The 22,769-nt window shown below is 52.6% G+C and overlaps 9 protein-coding genes across 9 annotated transcripts; 6 read left to right on the forward strand and 3 right to left on the reverse strand.

Moving 5' to 3' along the window:
• Nucleotides 1–78: 78 nt before the first annotated feature.
• On the forward strand, nt 79–1,672 carry P175DRAFT_0508350 (succinate--CoA ligase subunit beta; the record flags this gene model as incomplete). Its single annotated transcript, XM_040898339.1, has 6 exons — nt 79–81; nt 232–304; nt 362–458; nt 557–1,320; nt 1,393–1,556; nt 1,580–1,672. 6 exons carry the CDS (start codon nt 79–81, stop codon nt 1,670–1,672), a joined length of 1,194 nt encoding a protein of 397 aa, XP_040752758.1.
• A 354-nt stretch (nt 1,673–2,026) lies between these two features.
• On the reverse strand, nt 2,027–8,392 carry nrps6 (putative nonribosomal peptide synthase; the record flags this gene model as incomplete). Its single annotated transcript, XM_040898340.1, has 2 exons — nt 2,027–5,524; nt 8,312–8,392. The coding sequence occupies 2 exons, from the start codon at nt 8,390–8,392 to the stop codon at nt 2,027–2,029; spliced, it is 3,579 nt and encodes a 1,192-aa protein (XP_040752759.1).
• Nucleotides 8,393–9,576: 1,184 nt separating this feature from the next.
• P175DRAFT_0435863 (putative oxidoreductase, 2OG-Fe(II) oxygenase family) lies at nt 9,577–10,721 on the forward strand (the record flags this gene model as incomplete). Its single annotated transcript, XM_040893765.1, has 3 exons — nt 9,577–9,851; nt 9,951–9,966; nt 10,050–10,721. The coding sequence occupies 3 exons, from the start codon at nt 9,577–9,579 to the stop codon at nt 10,719–10,721; spliced, it is 963 nt and encodes a 320-aa protein (XP_040752760.1).
• A 266-nt stretch (nt 10,722–10,987) lies between these two features.
• Nucleotides 10,988–12,019, reverse strand: P175DRAFT_0435454 (uncharacterized protein; the record flags this gene model as incomplete). Its single annotated transcript, XM_040893733.1, has 1 exon — nt 10,988–12,019. The coding sequence occupies one exon, from the start codon at nt 12,017–12,019 to the stop codon at nt 10,988–10,990; it is 1,032 nt and encodes a 343-aa protein (XP_040752761.1).
• Nucleotides 12,020–12,557: 538 nt separating this feature from the next.
• On the forward strand, nt 12,558–15,764 carry P175DRAFT_0436209 (uncharacterized protein; the record flags this gene model as incomplete). The annotated part of the gene is made up of 1 exon (XM_040893786.1): nt 12,558–15,764. A coding segment is annotated over one exon (3,207 nt), but the record flags the coding sequence as incomplete, so codon positions are not given.
• Nucleotides 15,765–15,920: 156 nt separating this feature from the next.
• Nucleotides 15,921–16,811, forward strand: P175DRAFT_0418179 (uncharacterized protein; the record flags this gene model as incomplete). The annotated part of the gene is made up of 1 exon (XM_040893090.1): nt 15,921–16,811. A coding segment is annotated over one exon (891 nt), but the record flags the coding sequence as incomplete, so codon positions are not given.
• Nucleotides 16,812–17,537: 726 nt separating this feature from the next.
• P175DRAFT_0515526 (uncharacterized protein) lies at nt 17,538–19,281 on the forward strand (the record flags this gene model as incomplete). Its single annotated transcript, XM_040898863.1, has 5 exons — nt 17,538–17,631; nt 17,695–17,940; nt 18,048–18,884; nt 18,958–19,131; nt 19,193–19,281. 5 exons carry the CDS (start codon nt 17,538–17,540, stop codon nt 19,264–19,266), a joined length of 1,425 nt encoding a protein of 474 aa, XP_040752764.1. The 3' UTR covers nt 19,267–19,281.
• Nucleotides 19,282–19,378: 97 nt separating this feature from the next.
• P175DRAFT_0492049 (uncharacterized protein) lies at nt 19,379–20,482 on the reverse strand (the record flags this gene model as incomplete). The annotated part of the gene is made up of 1 exon (XM_040895868.1): nt 19,379–20,482. One exon carries the CDS (start codon nt 20,480–20,482, stop codon nt 19,379–19,381), a length of 1,104 nt encoding a protein of 367 aa, XP_040752765.1.
• A 622-nt stretch (nt 20,483–21,104) lies between these two features.
• Nucleotides 21,105–22,291, forward strand: P175DRAFT_0530869 (aldo/keto reductase family protein; the record flags this gene model as incomplete). The annotated part of the gene is made up of 6 exons (XM_040899821.1): nt 21,105–21,194; nt 21,263–21,273; nt 21,328–21,385; nt 21,461–21,642; nt 21,698–22,067; nt 22,133–22,291. 6 exons carry the CDS (start codon nt 21,105–21,107, stop codon nt 22,289–22,291), a joined length of 870 nt encoding a protein of 289 aa, XP_040752766.1.
• Between the last annotated feature and the right edge of the window lie 478 nt (nt 22,292–22,769).

A 22,769-nucleotide genomic window follows, 5' to 3' on the forward strand; every position in this document is an offset into this window, starting at 1 on the left:
TCGTCCTCTCTTTCGAGGCGTATGCTTTTCCCCTCGCTATCTCTCTTCTGTGCTCGAGAAGCTAATCGCCGCAGTGTCATGGTGGCCGTGGCCCATTGAAAGCACAAGTGCGTCAGTTGAGCCTCTTGGAGCACCATGCCCACCACCTTTTGAAGGAAGTAGGCCAGCCCCGAGACCCTACTAGCTACTAGGTACTAGTGAGTGAGTGATGTGAAGCTTACGGGTTTCTAGTTCCATATTCCGGTTCCCGATGGGTTCGTGGTTCGAAGTCCGGAGGCTGCGCGGGATGTTGTATACAATATCAGTAAGTGATCAACCTGTAAGGGGAGGGAGGGTTGCAGCTAAGACCAGATTACAATAGACGCACCGTCGGTTTTAAAGGCGCAGATTTTAGCAGGGGGACGTGGCAAGGGGAGATTCAGCAGCGATGGGAAAGGCGGAGTCCGCATAGTCAATTCGTGGGTTCATATTCAAAAAAAAAAAAGAAAAACAAGAAAAAAAGAAACAGAATCCGGAAAGGAAAACGGGATAGAAGCTGACATGTCTAGCTTACCAGGCCAGACGAGGCGTACGAAAGTGCATGCAAAATGATCGGCCACCGTCTCGTCACGAACCAGACCCCCCCGCGCGGCATCCTGGTGGAAAAGCTCTATATCTACAAATCCGTCGACATTGCGCAGGAATTCTACCTGGCCGTGACCTTCGATCGCCAACGATACACCCCCGTGCTCCTCATGTCGGCCGACGGAGGCGTCGATATCGAATCCAACGTAGATCGACTGCAGCGCTTCTGGTTCCATCTCCCCACGGGCATCACCCCGGAGATCACAGCCTACATCCAGGCCCAGTTTGGGTTCCCCGACTGCGAAATGCAAGTCATCGCCCGCCTCCTGCACCAGCTGGTCAAGCTGTTCCAGGAGAAGGACGCCACGCTCCTCGAGCTCAACCCTCTCGTGCGCACCACTGAAGAAGCACCCTCCTCCTTTATCTGCCTAGATGCGAAACTGAGCTTCGACCCCTCGGCCAAGTTCCGCCAGCCGGAGCTCTTTAGTCTCGAGGAACACCTCCCCGAGGAAGCCGACGAGTACGAAGCGGCGCAGCTGGGTCTTTCCTACGTGCGTCTGGACGGCGATATCGGCGTGGTTGTTAACGGCGCCGGACTGGCCATGGCCACGAATGACCTGGTCACTCTGTACGGGGGGCGATGTGCGAATTTCCTAGATATCAGCGGAGGCGCCACCAAGGAGACGCTCTCCAAGGCGTTTTCGATCTTGAATCGGGATTCTCGAGTCAAGGGTCTTTTGATAAATATCTATGGGGGTGAGTATAGATTTCCCCTAAAAAGGACCTACAAGCCCCTACAAAAGAAAGAGACTTACTGTTTCTGTACAGGAATTGTTCGGTGTGATTTAATCGCCGAGTCGATCCTTGCTGCTGCTGCTGCTGCTGCCACGACTGGGGGATTCAAGATTCCTGTCGTGGTCCGGCTGCAGGGAACGAATTTTGAACAGGGCTTGAAATTGGGAAGTGCATTTCTTCCTTCCTTTCTTCTATCAGTACTGACTGGCTGGGGTTCTAGATTGAATCGTCTGGCCTGGGTAACGTGGTGTTTGAGCCTGATTTCGAGGCAGCCGTTCAGAAGAGTGTCGAACTATGTCGGTCTCAGGAGTGATGGCAATCTCTTGCCCATGTACAGATCTATTGCTATCTCGAGCGGCTCTCGGGATATCCAGTCATCAGGGACACAGTGTCTCTTGTGTGCCAAGGTGATGTGTGAGCTTGTATACGTGAATAATTAAAGAAGACAGGCATCGGCTGGACTATTGACTCGTTCCACACTAGGAGAGACAGCGATGGATACTATAGACATCAAAGGGTAGCGCTCAAATCCCCCAGCTCACTTGCTCAACGGCCAGTCATTCAGAATAATCAGATCAGAGACCCGTAGCCTGACTCTCAGGTTGTAGTGAAAACAAATTGATACCAAGTTATAGAGATGTGCCCAGGAACTCTGTAGCTACTGGCGTCATATCCTCTCATCTGGATACTTACAAATCCTCTCTATCTTCCCACACAAAGAGTCCAGCGTGCTCTCCGCCTCCTTCTCGCGAAGAATCGCATTGGACGCTTCCAAGGTCACCGACAAGCTTGTCTCCGAGGGGAAGACAATCACGTAAAGAGTCTTCAGCGGCGGAATCTTGAACATCTGGCCGATCTTCCGAAGCCGCAGCCCCCCCTGCTCACTCTCAACCTCGCGCTGGAAATTCTGGTACATCACCACTGAGCCCTGCTGCGCGCTTCCCCCCCACTGCGTGCAGCTGGCCGCGATGTCCTTCCAGCCCATGGTCGCGAAGTCGACGCTCCGACTATGTTGCAGCTGGATCTCCCGCAGTAGGTCCCGCGCCGTTCGCAAGCCGTGGGGGTGGACGCGCGCCCGAGTAGGGATGATATTGAAACAGGGGCCCAGGAGCCTGTCTATGCCCGGGAGATCGAAGCTGCGGCAGTTGACAAACTGGCCAAAGACCAGATCCGAACAGCGCGTTTCCTGGGCCAGCACCAGCGCCCACGCCGCCTTGATCACGGTCGCCATGGTGGTCCCGGAGGGCGGAACGGGCAGCGGAATCGTTCGCGCGAAGCTCACGCTGGCTTCTCCTTCTTCGTTCGGGCCGCCGCCCACTGGGAGCTCCGCCAGGGGCGCAGGCGTGGGCTGCGCAGAGTCTCGGAGGAGGTCCCTCCAGAACGCCAGTGCGGCCGGGGTTCGGTGCCAGAAGCACTGGCGCACGTAGGACGAGAAGTCCGATTCGGTTCGGATGAGGTGGTCCTCGCGTCCGGTGTAGGCGGCTAATAGATCCGAGGTGATGGTGGTAAGGCAGAGCGCGTCGTACTGGGCGTGGAGCAGTCGCATCACCAGCACGGACGGCGGCCCGCTTGCGGCGGCAGGAGCAGCGTCCTGGATGATGAGCTTGAACATGACTCTGGGTTCGTCGGCGCGGTATGGGCGCTTCAGATCCATGGCGCAGAACCGTTGGGCCCGGCTAACTGCGTCGTCTTGTCCGTGTCCGTCTTTCGGGGGTTCCACCGTGAATTCCACGGCGACCTGGCGCAGCACCACCTGTAGGATCGTCCCCTGGAAGGGTGTGAAGACCGATCGGAGAATCGTGTGATGCTGGACGAGGGTCTGGCAAGCGCGGTGCAACTGCGTGGGACGGACGGCGCCCGTCACCGCGAACAGGAAGTAGTCGAGCTCATGTGCTGCCGCGAAGGTGGACTGGCCCTCGATGGTTGGGAATACGTCTTCGATCTGGGCGGCCGTCCACGGCGGCGCCGGGAGCTGACCAAGGAACTCGGTGCGGATGGCTTCAAACGGATCGGGATTTCGAACCCGATGATTCTGGTCCTCTGCTTCTTCGCTATACCGATCGCACTGGGAAAGCGCTGCCAGCGATGGCTGTTGGAAAACATCCGCGATGGTAATGATCCAGCCGCTTTGCCGCGCACGAGTGACCAGTTGTCTTGCCGTGAGAGAGTTGCCTCCAAGGTCGAAGAAGTTGGCTTGCATTCCGATCCTGCCAGGCGGGAGACCCAGCACTTCGCTGCAGCCGCGTTGCAACAGGATCTCACGCTCCGTGGCCGGGTCTATATGCGCGACCTCATCGGAAGTATACGCGGCGAGCTCCTCCCGGGTGAGCCGGGAGGCCTCTTCTCGCAGCTTTCGTCGATGAAGCTTCCCAGTCGGCGTTCTGGGAAGAGCCCCGAGGCAAACCAAGGCAGCGGGGACCATGAAGCTGGGGAGAGCATGACGCAGCTGAGAGATTGCTTGCTGCGCTTGTTGGCGAAACGGCCCGTTTGGAGCAAGGAATAAAGATCCGTCTCCCCCGACAGGCACAAAGCCGACCAACATCGGGTTCGTGTCGTCAGATGGCGTGACGGCTTCGACTACGGGGGGCTCGCGCGATGCAAACGGCCCTCGCAGGTGATGCTCGATCTCCGCAAGCTCAATCCGCTGGCCACGAATCTTGACCCGCGTTCCTTTCCGGCCGAGCAGACGGATCGTGCCGTCCTTGGGATCGTAACGCACCAAGTCCCCAGTCTTGAGGAATCGACGGGGCCCCTGGTAGCCATGTGGATGATGATGATGATGATGAACTTGCTTTAACCATGTCGGGTCCTGCACAAAGGTGATCCGATTTTGCTCCTCGTTCTCCAGATACCCGCGGCTGAGACAGGGGCCTTCCAGGAGCAACTCGCCTTCTGCTCCAACGGGGACGAGAACGTTATGGTCCTGGCTGCTGACTATCCATGGGGTAGCCGCAAATGGGCGGCCGATATTGACGGTATCGCAGTTGGGTTCCATGCGGCTGGACAGCATGGTCCCCTTGGCATTCTCGGATTGGCCATAAAGTGAATAAAGCTGGACTCTGCCCTGCCACCGGGCTAATTCCGAGGCAGTTATCCCTTCGCCTACCAGAATCAGGGTTTCTAGACCAGAGACCTCGCTGGGTTCGATCAGCCGGAGAACGGACGGCGTCAGCTTGGCCCAGTTGGCGTTCAGGCCCTGGATGGCCCCGGCGAGATTGTTCTGTAGCTGCTCTTCCGAGGGCACACAGACACAAGCCCCCCGAGTGAGCGGAGCCATCTGGTCCGTGAGACTCACCACAAATGCATACGACGCAAATTGCAGCACGCGGGATTGCGCGTCAAGGTTGCATTGCTGGCAGTAAGCGTCCAGACCACTAGAGAAGGCCGAATGGTCCATTACAAACCCCTTGGGCTCGCCGGTAGAGCCTGAGGTGAAGCCAGCATAGAGGATGTTATGCGGTTGCACTGGGATTTCTCTCGGCCGCAATGCCGGCTCAATCGAATCCATGATCTCTCGCGACACAACCTGAAAGGGGACGTTCAGTGCTTCGGCAATGGGCACGTGTTTGGCCGATGCCAACAAGAACTGCGGTCGAGTCTTGCCGCAGATCAGGGAGAGACGCGCAACAGGCTGAGAGGCATCTAGCAGTACAAAGCCGCCGCCAGCCTTCATGACGGAGAGCATCGCGACGGTAGTCCACATGGATTTCTCCATGACCAGACCAACGAAGCGGTCGGGGCCGACGCCGGCGGGGAGCAAGACCCGTGCGGCGAGCTTCGACGCCTGCACATCAAGCTCTTCGTAGGTGAGGTTCCCGTCCCATGCACAGACAGCTGGGGAGGACGGACGTTGCCGACACTGTTTTTCGATCAGGTGGTGGGCAAGATGGGATGATTCGCGGGGGACACGGGCTGCAGCATTCCATCGCTTCAGTTGCTCGGCTCCTTCGGGGCTGATGCCTTGGATATCACGAAGCACGGTCTCTGGATGTTGTTGTTGTTGTTGTTGTTGTTGTTGTATGAGACCGTAGACATGGCGGAATTCAAACAACATCATTTGCATTGTCTCGGGCGCGATACAGTTGGAGTCAAAGAGAGCCTGCAAACGAACCCCCTTCTCGCCGACGACACAGTCAACTTGCAGCGGGTATGAGCTTCCATCTTCCTGGCCCGTCGAACACTGCTCCCTGACAATCAAGACATGGTTCCATCGACTTGCACCCACGGTTGTGCGTGTCGCGCCCACCTTGCTCAGGGCGGCCTCGACAGTCTGCTGGGGATCGATCCTCACTGCAAATGACTGCACATCTAGCAGCGACGGCGATTGCAGAAGACCAAACGCAACATCATTGACATCTGTATAGGTAGCCAACACGATGGCCCAGGAAAGCGTCAAGAAGCTTGCTAGCACGCTCCGCTGCGTGGACCCATCAAGACCAACTTCTACCCCGATCCTCTCCGTCGCCGCGGGCTGGTAGGCGTCATGTGGCAGGGCAGGAAATACTGCTGGCTCAAAGGCTTCTTCCATGTTGCCGTGTTTTCTCAGTATAAGCGGAGGACAGTAGTACAATTTTTCCGTGGGTTTCAAAATCATTCATTCATGCCATTACTTATCGTGAAGGATCGCTGATGATCACTGAAGCGAATCAATGCAAAATAGGGCAAGCTGGATCTGGTGACAAGAACAGACAAATACAATACCGTAAATACTGTAATACAGTAAATAACATAATACCGTAAATACCATCAAGATGTGGACCAAATAATACTGTATCAGCTAGCTACCTTGGAGCTGAATGATATAGTTAGCAGACACAGAACTATTGCAGCTGGAAAATCTTCCATGTTTCTTTGGCTCATGATTCAGAGCGTCGCAGTAAACAATACAAGCCGTGAATCCATACAGTGTAGACTGAGTATAACTCTAGTAAGTGTCTCACCCCCCCAGTCTCTTCCTGCGCGCTCATCTCAGTGTGTTCACCTCGGTTAAGCAGGCGGCATGCAGCCAAGTGGAAAGGTGATACTCCTCATGTATCTGTCGCCGTACGATTTTCCCGTACTATCAACCCCTGTATTCTCTTACGTCGTGCATATTCGGGAGTAAGGGGGTGGCTTAGGATGGCTAAAGGTAGCCAAATTCTTTGAGCTGTTTCGGGGGGCCTTATAGGTCCACAACTACATCCCTGAACGTCGGGGGTATCTTCTAGAGATCCTGGTGCACACGGAGTACGGAGTAGTAAGAACGGCTACAGCCAAATCACTATCTTCTTGGGCTAGTGGTGTGATTCATCGACCCTGTTAACTACGCTCAACCGTTCCACGCATGGAGGTTGAGAAAGTACCTTGCGCACAGAATAGTTAGTAGATATTGCTGCTTGTATCTCCACTTTTGCCCTCATAAAACATGCGGCAGCTGCTAAGACAGGCTGGGAAACAGCTGAAAGTATGTGCGCAGCCCTGGCAGACTACTCGTTGCTTCTGTACGTGCACGACTCCCTCAAGACACGGATTGGAGTGAGTGCAGGATAGAGTTGACCCTGAAGAAAAATTAGCCAGTGCAAAAATTACACTGCCGCCGAATGTACCTCAACTGGATGCGGGCCACGTCGGCCATTCTCACGACAGGGCCCATGTGAGCCAGATCCACCACTTTCTGGATACTGCGGGAATCTTGAAAGTAAATTTGCACTTTGAGGATTCAAGCTGCCGCTATCTCGAGCAGGTGGTTCGGAGCCTGAACAGAGAGTATGGCCACGGCCTCCCAATTGACCACAGCGCCTCCCGGGGCTGGTTCTGGGACGTTCGTCCCGTATGTGACAACTCAGCCCCTACCACGCCGACTAGTAAGGGGACGGCAGGCCGCCGCCCCCGCGCGCGTTCAGAGACCATGAATACATTCCCCTGGCATACGGACTGCAGCTACGAAAACTCCCCCCCCCGGTTTTTCGCCCTCCAGGTTCTCTATCCCGACAAATGCGGTGGAGGCATCCTCTCGGTTCTCCAGGTCGACTGCCTGCTTGCCCGGCTGTCGTCCGGTGCACGCGAAGCACTCTCCACCGCGGAATATCGCATCCAGGTCCCCCCGGAGTTCATCAAAGACAGCGACCAGCTCTCGATCGTTGGACCAGTGCTGGCCGTGGAGAAATCGAGCCACGCAGGGACTCCCCATCGACCACAGTTACGATTCCGGGCAGACATCTTCACACCGCTAACCGGTCGTGCTGAAGCGGCTCTGCAAGAGCTCAGATCTCTTCTTCACGGCCCAGATATCGCGAAGGAAGTGCTGCAGCTCACTCCTGCGCTGCTCCCCGAAGGTACACTGATCCTCTTGGATAATAGACGGTGGCTGCATGCGCGGAAAGAGGTCAAGGATCCAGACCGACATTTGCGTCGCGTGCGGTGGGACGCACGTCCATTTGGTGAAGAGTGCCCAAAATAGGAGAGGGAGGATCGATCCTTCGCCCCGTAAAAGCTTTTGAGTCTAGACAAGTTGAATGCCACAACTCGCTGGAAAATACCCTAGCCAGCCACCACATTCGTCCCTTGCGGCAACTAGGCCTGCCATCCAAACTCTGTAGTAGTAATTCTATAGCCGGTGCTGGGACTGCATGGCAAGAACCCACACATGCCATGCAGAGTCTGTAGCAGCTGAAAGCATCCCGTATGTAGTACTGGGTCCACGGCGTCAGCTTTCTGCACTTATCACGAATGAATCTCGAGGTTCGCCGATCACCGACTTACGGCGGTATATGCGTGCACCGTACGTACTCTGGTATTGTACTTGTACTTTGACTTGTATGACTTGAGCGTAACCATTCACTGTCGAACTGGCGGTGGACTAAATCCCCCGCGCCTATTGCTGCGACTTGTGTCGTGCTCCTTGCAGTGCTATTATGGCGTTCCTCGGGCTTCGTGGCTTCTCGATCAGCGGGAATGTCACTGCTCCTTACACGTTTTTGCTAACTTGGGTTCGAAAGACGACTTCTAAGCGCTGGTCCGCGCTAGTATAACACTTGAAGGCAAGATTGCCCATTGTGAAGGCGACACAGGTCTCGCAATATGCAGAACAACACAGCCTGACCGTATTCCGGGGCGAACAAGTGTTCAATGCACAGGAGACAGGCACGGTTGGGGCTATTGTATACGTTGATCCAGAGAATGACGCCGATGTCGTTGAAGATAAGGGATCAGTGCCATTTCCGCGTGGGCCCCGTCGTCCAGAGACCATGATAGAGCGAGGGACACTGTCTCCCTGTGAGGAGTGTGGCTGCAAGTGGCTCACAATTTCATATCAAGGCTAGACATGGCCCAATCAAACGGTGGAGGAGATTTCTGAGTGAGGCTTGGACCTCTACCTTAGACATGGAGAAAACCCCGAAATTGACGAGCCTGTATTTCCTTCCCACTCCCAATTTGACACGGGTGGAATGGATGGAAGCGTACGGAGATCCAGGAAGTACCATGTATCCACTGCCAATCTGCTCGACAGCCCAGTCCTCGCTATATAAGTGTAGTAGATTACGACGGCCTTGAGCCACTACTTTGCAACTATACAAGAAAATTGACGCAAGCAACGGTGGACTTTGACTTCCCATTGCTCAATAACCCGTCTACATGAGCCCGCGGTACGATGGGACGCCTATACTTCCTCAACTCACCAACTGCACCAACCACGCCCATGATGAAATTGAATCTCCTACAGCGCCATTTTTGTATTAGTCTCTGTATGTGTCTATTCTCCTAGCCATATATATGCATATTAGATTGTACACCGCGCAAGGCTGGGTTCTGTTGGGAAAGTTACGCGAGTAGTTCTCTGTAGGATTTTGCGATTCAACAAAACAGCATTTCAGTAACAACAGCTGTAATACTTGACTGGACAAGTAGAGTAATGACCAGTAGAGAAATACTCGTCCTTGCATCCTGTATTTGCCCCATCTAGGGCCCTTCCTTCGATGCAGGCAGAGAGCATGTAGCACAGCAGATCCTGCCTCCGATGGAGCCAATATGCAGCCAAAAGCTATTATTAATTGTGGGATAAACTAACTATACACTCGGGGGATTTTATTGCAAAAGTACGATGGATTCCATATGAAGTTTTTTTATATCTTAATGTTGGGAAGAATGGATCAAGTGTAGCAACACTTGTTGTCCATTCTCTCCCCATTTTCTCTCCCTAATTTCTAGAGCTTGCCTGCTTGCTGGCTTGCCATCAGGATGAAGCTAGATGTGCCTCCATCACTGTTTGCTCCCCTGAAGACCATTCGGCTTCAAGGTCTTCGCGACGGCTCCCTGGAGGAGAAGCGGAAGCTGGTTGCCGCTGCCCAAGAGGATGGCATCTTTTACCTGGATTTTAATGATGACTTGGGTGAGCTTAAAGTCTCCGACCTTATTGAGGGCATCTACAACTTTAGCAAGTCTCTCTTTGCGCTGGACCTGGAAGAGAAGATGAAGTATGATGTAGACAAGGTTGGGGAATTGAAGCTCAACGGGTAATCCCAATTGCATCCCCTCTTATCCAGGACAGAAATACTTATACACTCTCCAGATACAAACCCATACGTCGGAATATTGGTGGCATCAAAGGCCAGCGTGATGGCTTTGAGAGTTATGCTGTAAGAATCCACCTTTCTCTCTCTCTCCTCCCCCCCCATGTCAATGACCACAAGTCGTAATGAATGAATATATAGATCCCTCGAAACGGCATCCTAGCCTTCAACGAATTTCCTCACCCACCTCTCCTCGACACCCAGATGCCGCTTCTTCAGAACTTTACGCTTACTTGCATTGATATTGCCCAGCATATCTTCATGGCTCTGTCGGCTGAACTTGACCTCCCTGAGTCCCATTCCTTAGCCACTTTCCACCGTGCCGACGCCCCGGCCCCCGATATCATCCGCCTCCTCAAATACGCTCCTTCGGGTGAGGGTGATTCTGAATTCCGTGTGCCCCAGACTCCTCACACAGATCTTGGTTCTCTCACCATGCTCTTTGCCGACTCGCCAGGGCTCCAAATTCGGCCAGATGGCTGCGACGAGTGGCTGTATATCATGCCCAAGGAGAACCACGCGCTGATCAACCTAGGCGATGCAATGAGCCTCTGGTCCGGGGGCTTATTCCGGAGCGTCTTGCACCGGGTCGCCTCGTTGCCCGGCAAGGGAATGAACGAACGGTACAGCTTTGCATTCTTGATGCGGCCGGAGAACCAAGCACCAATGGTTCCACTCAACAGTGATTGTTTACCTGAAGGGGAAGATTTCCTTACCAGTGAAAATTGGATCAAGGCCAAATTTGGGATCTTGCGCGGTGATACGTCTAAAAACAAGCGCCGGATTCTTACTGGCAGAGACAGTGCGGTTTGATTTTGCAATCGACCCTAGTATCTGATCTGATCTTATTTTTATTTTTTTTTCTCTCTTTTCATTGATTTCTCTCTTACAGTACATATTAGCTAAAGACTTTGTTTGACATTACTCGTTTATATTCAAGGTGTAGTGGATACAAGATACGTAGCTCTTTCCGAAGTCCTCGGGTTATAATATACTATACTATAATATGCAATATAAATGCAGCTAATCTAAGAGCAAAAAAAAGAAAAAAAATAATAATAATAAAAAAAGATTACTAGCTAATGTCTATTACTTTTCAGCTCATGAAATACCCACACATTAGGCTCTCGATAAACGCCGATCCTCTTTTCATAGTAATATCGCACTGGCACCAAACCCGCAGGAATCACCACATCCACATAGTCTTGCTCTTTGCTCTTGAGACATTCAGAGCTCGGATGCCCCACTTGTTCAAAATCGATATTGGTCCAGCGGTGCCATTGTACATCCGTTCCATGTACGATCATGCTGCTCTGGGCAACCTTGACGATCTTCCCCCCCAGACGGAGATGCTTGCGCAACCAAGGGTCAAAGGGCAAGTTTGCACTACCCAGCAAGGAGAGGGATGGTTTCGATTGTTCCAATACATGACCTGTGGGCGGCAATCCCTCGCCAACCGGCCATCTGATGTAGTCGCAGATGTTGACTTGTGGATGTTCAGCTTTCCGAGTGGGTCTCAAGGGCACAACCAACGCAAGAAGTCCTTGCTCGATTGCGGTCTGCTTCATCTGGGCAATGAAAGCCTCAGCCAGCCCCATTCGACGACGATCACACCGCACGGTAATGGAAAGCGCAGAGAGAGCATTGGGCGGGTCCCGGCGTCGAGCAGTTGCAGAATCCGATTCCTGGTCTGCAGTGAGGGCCAGCGGTTCTAGCAATCGGCCCTCCCGAGCGAGATATTGGTGCACTCCTCGCGCCAGCATGGTGTCGTAGCCTCCATCAGGAAGGGTGCTGAGAATCTTGGGATGTCGAGAGAGACTGTCGGTGCCGGAAGACAGGTCCAGCGCGGCGACCTCAGGCCAGAAAAAGGGTATTGATCGGGCCAACCCTACAACGTGTTCCTCATCTGTCGCTGCATCACGCTCGACGGCGAGGAATTGGAAGTGTGCTAGTGATTCGAACCGGGTCAGTTTTGAACTGAAGAGCTGGAAGGTCAGGTCTTGGTCGAGAAACTCGGGCCAGGGCAGATTCAGTGGGTGGTCCGGTTCATCGAGGGCTCGAAGTAGGTCGGGGCGGTCCCTCGCCGTATAGAGAGTGAATGGGGTACTCATTGTGATGTTCCCGACATGGACAAAAACTCAGATGAAGCTACTTGTGTGGATGCTGTGATATATACATAGATCCCGAAGCTTGCTGCGAATAGGGCTTCGTTCCTGAACTTCCAGGCAAAGGATCCAGAGGGATATTGGCGAGCAAATCAGTGGCATATCACACAGTAGATCCCCCCTAGTTAGCATAGGACATGTAATCCCTAGAATACAAAGAACAATCCCAATTTAACCCTGGCCAACAGACATAGCACAGGGTAAGCCATCAAAATATCAACACGGCACGGAGTATATGCTGTATGTATATATATGCATTACCTGTTACTTTCGTATGATTAGCGAATTTCCAGGTAATACAACTCCGTACCGTAATAACAGTATCGATGAAATCTGGTATTTTACGCTGAATATTTCGCCCTGGTGATGATATCCTGCAAAGCTCCTCGCTATTTCTTTGCTTTCATTCCCGGAGAATAAAATAAAAAAAAATCATCATCATCATCATCATCATCATCATCATCATCATCATCTAAGCCTCAAGATGCCAGGGTCCAGCTTTTCCTTCCTCTGTGATGGGAACCTTGAGAAAGATTCCCTCCTCCAGCTGGCCGCACAACAATGTCAGGTTCCGATAGAACAAATTGAGGATATCTATCCCTGCACCGCCGCGCAAGAAGGCCTCTTTGCTCTTTCTGTTAAAAGTTTGAATGCTTATATTGCCCGCTATATCTATACCTTACCCCGCGATACCAACATCACCCGATTCCGAGATGCCATTGTAGCCACCCTTGACGCGCATACCATCTTGCGCACAAGGCTAATCCAAGCGAGTGAGCATGGCACACTGCAAGTGGTGGTTCGGCAAGGTGTCGAGATTTCTTCTTCAGATAATTGGAACACCTACTTGGCTAGTGACAGTCAACAGCAAATGCCACCGGGTGCGCCATTGATTCGTGTTGGCATCATCGAGGGTCAGGAACAGACTGCTCTAGTGATCACCATACATCACGCCCTGTATGACGACTGGTCTCTCAATGTCGTGCTTAAAGACATTGAAAGAGCATATGATGGCACCCCACTGGCACCGCGGGTATTTGCTGATTTCACAGCACATTCCCTCTCCGCACAGTCTGAAGACTCTGCCCACTACTGGCGATCCCAACTGGGGGGGGCCTCTGCATCACGGTTCCCTCGTCTTCCCTCTGATTCATATATCGCGGCTGCCAGAGGCTCGATGATTACACAGGTACCCTTTGCTCATATCATGACCGAGGCAGAACAGTCTGCTGTGATTGAATTGGGCTGGGCGCTGCTGGTGGCGCAGTCTACCGGCTCACTGGACGTCACTTTCGGCGTCACCCTTACAGGGCGACGGGAGCCGCTCCCCGGTATTGGGGACATGTCGGGTCCAACTATCGCTACTGTCCCATTTCGCGTGCACCTGTCTCCGACTACCCGTGTCACTGATGCTCTGGAATCCCTTCTATCGAAGGCGGACGAGATGCTTCCATTTGAGCAGCGAGGACTGTACCACATTGGCCATCTAGGGAGTGACACCGCCGCCGCTTGCCAGTTCCAAACTCTGGTAGTGATCCAATCCCCTCCCCAATACCAGTACAAGTATCTACGTGAAACAACCCAGGACCACGACTTGCTCAATCATGCAACCTTTGGCACATACCCACTGACGCTCGTCTGTGATTTGGCACATGATAGTGTCCGTGTGCAGGCCGTCTACGATGATCAGGTTATTCCCGTGGAGCAAATGCAGCGAATCTTAGACCAGTTCCGTACAATTCTGGTACAAATCGCTGGAGTCCAGCATGATGATGCCTCTATGGTTTTAAGTCGGATTGAAAGTGTCAGCGCGAGAGACTTGCAAGAACTTAAGCATTGGAACGGCCAAGTGCCTCCCAAGGTTGATATCTGCATGCATGACCTAATTCTTGAACAGTGTCGCAGCCAGCCAGGCTCTCCCGCTGTCTGTGCCTGGGATGGCGGCTTCACCTATGGGGAGATTGATGACTTGTCCTTGAAACTTGCAACGCATTTGTCGCGTTCGCACGGGGTAGGCCCGGAGGTCTTTGTGCCTGTATACTTTGAAAAATCCAAATGGACCACTGTTGCGATATTGGCTGTTATGAGGGCCGGAGCGGCATTCGTTCTGTTAGATCCTTCCACTCCGTTATCGCGCAATGAGACCGTCTGTCGTAAAGTTAATGCTCTCTGTGTCTTGTCATCCATCTCTCTGGCCGCCTCGGCAGGAGCCCTAGCGGACACGATCATCCCCATAGGCGCGGAGGCTAAGGTGTTCCAACCCACCCCCAACAACAACAACAACAACAGTGCTACGGAAGAGAGCGAGTTATCGTCATTTTCATCCTCATCCAATGCCCTCTATGCGGTATTTACCTCCGGGTCTACGGGAGCTCCAAAGGGCGTGATAATCGAGAACGCCGCATTTGCCACCAGCACCAAATCATACATCCAGACCGGCCAAATGACCCAAGAAACCCGTGCCTTACAGTTTGCATCATACGCGTTTGATGTCAGCATATCAGACACCCTGGTAACCCTGACAGCTGGAGGCTGCATCTGCGTACCCTCCGAGGAGGAACGCAAGGCCGAGCTGGCTCAGGTCGTGGCCAAGTACGGGATCAACTGGGCCGATTTCACCCCGTCTTTGCTTCGCCAGCTCTCCCCGGATCAGATGCCATCGCTTCGGGTGATTGTCTTAGGAGGAGAACCGATGTCTCAAGCGGAGATAGAGATCTGGAGTCCGCATGTCAGGCTCCTGAACATTTATGGCCCCGCCGAATGCTGTGTGCTGTCCACCATTCAGGCCAACATCACTCGGGCGACTGATCCGCGGGATATTGGCTACGGCACTGGCTGTGTCTGTTGGGTCACCAATCCTATAGATCCAAACACATTAATGCCTATCGGAGCGGTTGGGGAGTTGCTTATTGAAGGCCCAACTGTCGGCCGTGGATACCTCGGTGATGAAGAGAAAACATGTGCTGCCTTCATCGCTAGTCCGTCTTGGATGGAGCTATTCCGGCCAGCTGATACGGCCTCTCGCCTCTACCGGACCGGCGATCTCGTGCAGTACACCAACGAAGGTTCCCTGCGTTACGTTGGCCGCAGAGACATGCAGGTCAAGCTACGGGGTCAACGAATTGAACTCGAAGAAGTCGAATACCATATCCTCGCCTGCTACCCAGACGCCGATGAAGTTGTCGTGGATGTCGTCTCTCTTGAGGGTCGTCAGGAACAGCTCGTAGCATTTGTCTCGGTCAAAGGTGCCCCAGTCACCGACACTTTGGCTGAGCAATTCCTCCGTGCCACCGCAGAATTCCATCACTCCGTAGCCACGGTGGAAGCTCTCCTACGCCAGAGAGTCCCAACCTACATGGTTCCATCTGTGTTCTTTCCGGTCTCTCACATGCTGCGAACCGTCTCCGACAAAACAGACCGCCGACGCCTGCGACAGGCTGTTCAGAATCTAACGCGTGAGCAGATCGAGAGCTACCGTCGCCAACCGCGCCAGGCCACCAAACGGCCCCCCGTTTCGGAGTCTGCGCGTAAAATGCAGGCCATATGGGCCCAGGTATTGCAAGTTCCGAAGGATGGAATTGGTCTCGACGATGGGTTCTTCCAGTTGGGTGGAGACTCGATCACTGCCATGAAAGTTGCTGCAATCGCCAAGTCCCAGGGGTTGGCTCTATCTATCCCGGACCTCTTTCGGCCCAGTAGTACTCTGGAGGTAATTATCAACCAGAGCATCGAAACGGCCACCAGTCGCCAGTGGGACTGGGCCGCGGAGGCAACTCCTTCCCCAAACATTACGGCCTGCAATGTCTCTCTATCGGCCCGGTCCAGGCCAACCCGCAAGAGAATTGGATTGACAGGATCGACTGGGTTCCTTGGCAAGGAACTTCTCCGACAGCTCAACGAGCACCCTGATGTGCCGGAGATTCATTGCCTGGCAGTGCGCGAGAATGGGGCCGGTGTTGCAAGAAAATCCCCCTTGCTCCAGTCTCCCAAAATAACCATTCACGCGGGGGATCTCAGCTTGCCAAACCTAGGCATGCCTGCGGACACTTTTGCGCGGATCCTACAAGACTGCGATAGTATCATCCACTGCGGGGCCGACATCTCCTTTGTCCAACCCTACGAGCTACTGAAAGCAGCTAACGTGGGTGCTACGCAGGAGCTCGCTAGGGTAGCTGCGCAGTTTTCGATTCCGCTTCACTACATCTCCAGTGCGGCGCTGTCACATTTTACGGGACTCGACAACGTTGGCGAGATCTCCATGCTTCCATATCCTCCTCCCTCGGATGGCGAGCAAGGATATCTGACCTCCAAATGGGTCAGTGAGATCTACCTGGAAAACTGCAGTCGAACGCACAATATCCCACTTACCATACACCGCATTTCCAGCATTGTCGGGCCCGATGCCCCAGCAATGGACATCACGAACAATGTACTGGGCTACTCGCGTCAAATGCGAGCCGTGCCGAATCTTCGCGGCTGTAGGGGCTTTGTGGACTTGATCCCGGTGGACGTTGCAGCGGCGAACATCGTCGCTGAGGCAGTCGCCGTATCCTCGGAGACCGCTCTCATTAGATACGTCAATGAATCCGGCGAGACGCAGGTCGCTGCAAGTCAGCTCAAAGGGCATCTGGAACAGGCAGCAGAGGAGTCGTTCCAGGAGATGACCCTTGCGCAATGGATTCAGTCTGCACAGGAGCACGGCATGCCTGAACTGGTGGCGCGATTCCTCCGATCCATGCCCCCGGAGGAAATCGATATCGCCATGCCCTTGCTGACGAGCAGTCGGATCCGTGGAACGCGGGTTATGAGAAATTAGATACGTTTAACATTCCAGGGCTCGTTTTTCTTTTTTTTTTTGGATATCAGAATATGAGTGTCGAAGTTAAGGTGAATTAGGGCACGGTCAATACAGTAAAATACAGATTACGGTAAATACATGAATGAAATACATTCCAATACGCACCCGCCCAATATGTACTCAGGACGTATACCGTGTCTAAAGTTGGATCGAAGGAAATGAAGCTGGAGAGCTGAACTCTGCATTACTCCATAGACTATGGCTTCGGGGACTCCTCCTCTCGTATAGCAAACTGCTCCACAAAGGCAGATTGACTCTTTCAGGCCTGGCCATATGCAGTATGCACACATGGAGTACGATCAGATTCTTCCCGACTCCGAGCCGTGTGATGGATCGCTCCGAAGCTAGTACTAGTTGTATGCAAGTTGAAGGAAAAGAAAGCCACTTGAATCAACCTCATTTAGCTGGATTCTACCGAGTATGCCTCTGGAACCCGTGCTCGGTCAAGGAATTTGTGTGATTTTCTGCTGGCGGATCTTGTCGGGCTCGAGTTGTCGAGAGAACTACTCCTTGGACGTATTAATATTGATTGAACTTCCTGTCACTTTGTAGTCGTCAATCAAACACCGTCATCATCATCATCATCATCATCATCATCATCATATCATGTCCAGTAATTCAATCCCGAAGCCCTGGGGTTACCGGTGGCGCTCGTCCCGGTTCCTCATCGTCTCCTCTATCACTATTGCTCTCTTCTCAGGTAAATTATGCAAACAACGTATCTAGAAAAAGAATACCATATCTGATCTATTTGACAAGAAAGAAACCTTCCTCTACGGGTTCCTGGTCCCGATCTTGAGGTATATGCTCGAAGACCGTCTACACACCGATCCCTTGGAAACACAAAACTACACCACTGCCCTCCTTACCATCCACGGCTTGTTTACTCTGGTTTCTGCTCCAGTCATCGCGCACTTTGTCGACAAGTCGCCCAACAGGAGGACTCCTCTCTTGATTGCCTTAGCCGGATGCTGCGTGGGGACTCTTCTCATCGCGACCACTGCTTCCGGTATGCTTTACGCCCATTATCATCAATGGGGGGGTTTTCTTCTTCGCTTGTCCTAAATCCCCGTCTCATCTCGCAAGAAATATATCGCTGACAATGTACCACCACAGTATGGATGCTTTTCGTCGGACGCATTATCCAGGCTATCGCGGGCGCCGCCGCCTGGGTGATTGGCTTTGCGCTGCTCGTGGATAATGTCGCGAGGGAACACGTTGGGAACATGATCGGAATTGCCATGTCGTTCGTCACGGCCGGGATTGTTGGCGGTCCCATGGTCAGTGGAGTGTTGTTAGAGTGGATCGGATACTGGGGGGCCTGGTCGGTGCCGTTGGGCGTGCTGGTGCTGGATATCATCGCTCGGTTGGTCCTCATCGATCCAGCGGATATCCCCAAGGTCTGCCCGGATCCTCCGACTAGCCGCCAGCCCGAACCCGGTGAATCTACCGGTCTCTTGTCGGGGGTGGTGACCCCGGCCTCGCACGCAGATGCGACTGCGACTGCGACGGCGACGGCGACGGCGAATGCAACTGCAGAGGGCTTCTACCGCACCATACTCGGCGACCTGCGGGTTCTCGCGGGTCTAGCCAATGCCCTGATGACCTCCTTCATCATGGCCGGCTTCAACACCACGCTCCCCGTGCACCTGCGCGATATCTTTGGCTGGGGGAGCTTGCCCATCGGAATGATGTTCTTCTTCTTGCAACTGCCGCCTATCATTCTCGGTGGCACTATGGGCTGGGTCCGGGATAAAGTCGGGCTGAAGCTGCCGACGACTCTCGGCTGGATCGGTTCCGTGCCTCTGCTTTGGCTGCTGGGGATCTGCGGAGATGAGCGATTTCCCTGGGCGAATACAGGGCTTCGTGGAGCGCGGTTGTTTGTCGGGTGTATTCTTGCCTTTGGGGTGGTTTCGATGCTTGTTCGTGGTGCGGGACCGGTGCAATTAGCACGTAAGTCGATTATTCTCGTTCCCCTTGGGATTCGTCTGGTCAAATCTGACTGAGATTTAAAACAAAAAAAAAGGTATTATGAAAGACCTGCAAGCCAGGAATCCTCAACTGTTTGGTGCGAATGGAGGCAGCTCGAGGGTGTTCTCGATGACTGAGATGGCGTATAGCCTTGGGATGATGCTTGGTCCCTTATTCACTGGGGTGTTATCCCAGATGATCGGATACTACTATATGTATCTAATCCTAGGTAAGGTTTTGCTTTTGCCTTTGCTTTTCCTGTTGTTTATATTTCTAACGGTTTCCTGTAGCCATACTCTGTCTGCTTCTAGGCGTGGCTTCATTTCGATATCTAGATGGTGAGCCCAAGTCGGAAACTTCATAATCCAGAGTAATTATCGGGTCATGCCTTTTTTTTTTTTTTTTTTTTTTTTTTTCAAATTAGGACGTATTTTCCACAGTCTATAGGGTTACGTTTCTATCTCAGGTTCTTAAAGCTACAGAGTAAGTCTCCTACTCAACAAGTACTCATAGTCGGGCATTGCATCCTTAACCCATCGTTCCAATTTCGCACCCTCCACATCCCCAAACTCCTGCTTCCACTTAGCGACTTCCCCTTCCATACTGAGGCCCTCAAAGGTTTTCCCCTGAGCGTTGATTCCCGACGACGCAAAAAGCGTAGACCGGGTTATTAGACGAATGGCGGCTTCTTTCTCCAATTGCTCTTGACCCGCGGGCTTCCATGTAAACTGAACCCTGGTCGAATCCAGACCAACCAGATCACAGAAGCGAAGAACCAATTCAGGATTGTTGAGCACATCGTCTGCATCGAGGATAATGGGGGTTTTCTTCTGCTCCTCCCCCGGGTGGTGGTGGTGGTGGTGGTGCATTTTCTCCCACGCGGAGACATACCAATCGTACAGATTCCGAGTCCAGCGCAACGTGAACGCCTCTCGCATCTCAGCCTCGCATCCTTGCATTTTCGACAGATCTCCCTTCATAAAGGACAGGAAAACGCGATAATACGACGGAAACGCCAGGGCTGGATGCCGAATGAGGAAAGAAGGCAAGCATTGGAGGAGGAATTGCTCCGGGAACACAGATTCATTCAAGGGGAGGTTTGCGGGCGGTTGGATGTCGCGGTAGGGATCCGGTATTCCAACCCGCCAGGGTGCTTCTTCTTCTTCTTCTTCTTCTTCTTGCTCTGTCTCTGTGGCGATTATCTCCGGGCCGTGGACGAACCGCGATTGCACCGTTGGCGAGATGATAAACGGCGCGTGTTCTTTGAAGACGGCAATCTTGCCTTGCGTCTCTGCGCCTTGCAGGAACCCATGAAGCTCTTCAAAGCAAGACTGGAATTTGTTTTCCAGTGCAACTCGCTGCTCCTCTGTCCATTGCTTACAGGGTTTCTCCCACAGGCCGTTCTGGCTGATATAGTTGCTGGTAGGCATGAAGAAGTAGCCGCCGCTCTCCACGCAAACCGCATGGGGCTGGTCGGGCATTGCGAGCATGCGCATCAGCAGGTTCGAAGCCGTACGAGGGTATGTGACGATGAGAAGACGGGATTCCGGTCCATTTTTGGTGGTTGGGACGGTAGACATGAGGAGAATGAGATGATGCCAGCCCTTTCGAACTGACAATGATTGTATCTGGGTCACTCGAGAAAAATCGATATTTCAAAGTATTTGCAGGAGAGCAAGTATAAATGAAATTAGATCTAGAGACAGCTCTCGGGGGCTTATGTCGGGCATGCAACCATCAGTCATTCATATCCAAAACAACTCCAGTAATACCTTCGGATCCAGCTACTTCACATCCGGGGCGCATTCAATTCCCAATCACATTCCGGACTCGTAAAAATGGGGCGTTGATCTCTTCTCTTGTCAATACGCTTGTCAATACGCTTGTCACATACTTTGTCCCACTCGTCATTGGAATACATTAGGGCTACTGTGCTTCGGCGGGGCAGCTGAGGTCTATGCAAGGAGTCCGAAAGCTCCGTTGATCTTTTTTTTTTTTTTTTTTGATTCATGTTTTCCTGAGTTTCTCTACTACCAATGAATGCTTCTCGGCTTATCTTCACTTTGCCCAGCCTCTGTCTTGAAGCGCTCAAAATATATCGTGTAGATATCCGTATATACTCAAGCCGAAGACCTTGGGCAGGACAGAACGTCAATAGCAACACTCATTAACATTTCCAGTCCACACTACTCAAGCATTAAAATGCCAATCGACCTCCAGGAGACGCTGGTGAGCCCTAGAGCCACCAAGAAAACTCTCGCGGGCTTTGAAATGCCCGTGCTAGGATATGGAGTAAGGTCCCAGTTCTTTTCCCGTTTGGGTGTCGCTATAAAGGAGAAACTCCTAAAGACAGTTTACAGGTTTATGAAGTGTACGCTATTAGCAAGAAACCCCACATTAAGCATATAAACTGATACCGTTTGAGACCCGATGCCGTCGCTGAAGATGGAGTCGAGAAGGCACTCAAGGCTGGATACCGTCATGTAAGTTGACGTCTTCATGTTCTCATTTCCCCCTCTTCCCATGAATGTTCCTTACTCAAACATGCATATATATAGATTGATTCCGCTAGATGCTATGAAAACGAAACGGGATGCGCGGCTGCCATTCGAAAAGCCGGACTGAAGCGATCGGACGTCTTTCTGACGACCAAGCTTAATCCGGACGATCCTGGGTATGAGGGAGCCCAAAGGTCTATACAGGAAAGCCTTAAAAACGCTCAGACGGACTATTTTGATTTGTCAATAACCCCCGCTCGAAACGTCTCTGGCAATTCACCAAGCTGAGTCCAGCAGGATTCTCGTACATACTCCATGGGGAGGCAAAGAAGGCCGTCTCGGTGCGTGGCGAGCGCTGGTGGAAGCCCAGAAAGCCGGCCAGGCCCGTTCAATTGGGGTGTCGAACTTTGGGGTGCATCACCTGGAAGAGTTGGAAGAATATATCAGCCATGGAGGAGGGGGTCGCATTGAAGTGGGCCAGTATGAGCTTCACCCATGGCTGGCACGAGCCGAATTGGTCGACTGGCTACGTGAGCGCGGTGCAATTGTCCAGGCCTACTCTCCTCTCACCAGGGGGACTCGTCTGGGCGATCCTATTCTGCAAGCCCTGGGCAAAAAGCACCATAGGAGCCCAGTTCAGATCCTAATCCGGTGGAGTCTTCAGATGGTGAGGCAGGCAATTGGTGTTGCTGTGTGTTGGGAACTTCCATGCTAACCACTGGATCTATACAGGGCTTTGTTCCACTTCCCAAAACCACGACTGCCGAGCGGATTGCAGAGAATGCGGATGTTTTTGACTTCGCGTTGGATGAGGACGACATGAAGCTTCTACACACCGGGGAATACTCACCTACGGATAGCCTTTGGGATCCTACCGTTGAACGAGACTAAGGGGGTGGAAAAGGCAATAGAAAAACCGGGCATTTCCAAAGCACCCAAGTTAAGAGGGTTAGTCTAGTGTTCTATGTATACCAGGACGACCAATTCCACCTCAACACAGAACGGTCCCCACAAAATCAAATTTCTGCACATCCAAGTAAGAGTACTCTAAGACATCTCCCGAGATCCTGCGAATAAGTCCTGGGTAAATAGCGGTGTGTCAAAAGCTCCCGCTGGTTCCCAGAGCAGGTTCCATCCTACATATGCACTATTAATCCTTCGCGCGTTTGAAATGCGCCTTATGGCTTGGCTAGGGCGATCGATCTTGAATAATATCCCTGGGCCCCGAGGAACTGGAGACAGTACTCCACATATAGAGAGAGTAGACTTGGAGTGCTCTATAGTTGTCGGCAGGATGTATTTTCAGCTTCCTGTATTACCTGTTAGATACAGAAACTGTAATACCCGTAATCCTGTAAGATGTATACAT

The sequence above is a fragment of the Aspergillus ochraceoroseus genome, assembly GCF_002846915.1.
Source record: "Aspergillus ochraceoroseus IBT 24754 chromosome Unknown P175scaffold_3, whole genome shotgun sequence".
NCBI lineage: Eukaryota > Fungi > Ascomycota > Eurotiomycetes > Eurotiales > Aspergillaceae > Aspergillus > Aspergillus ochraceoroseus.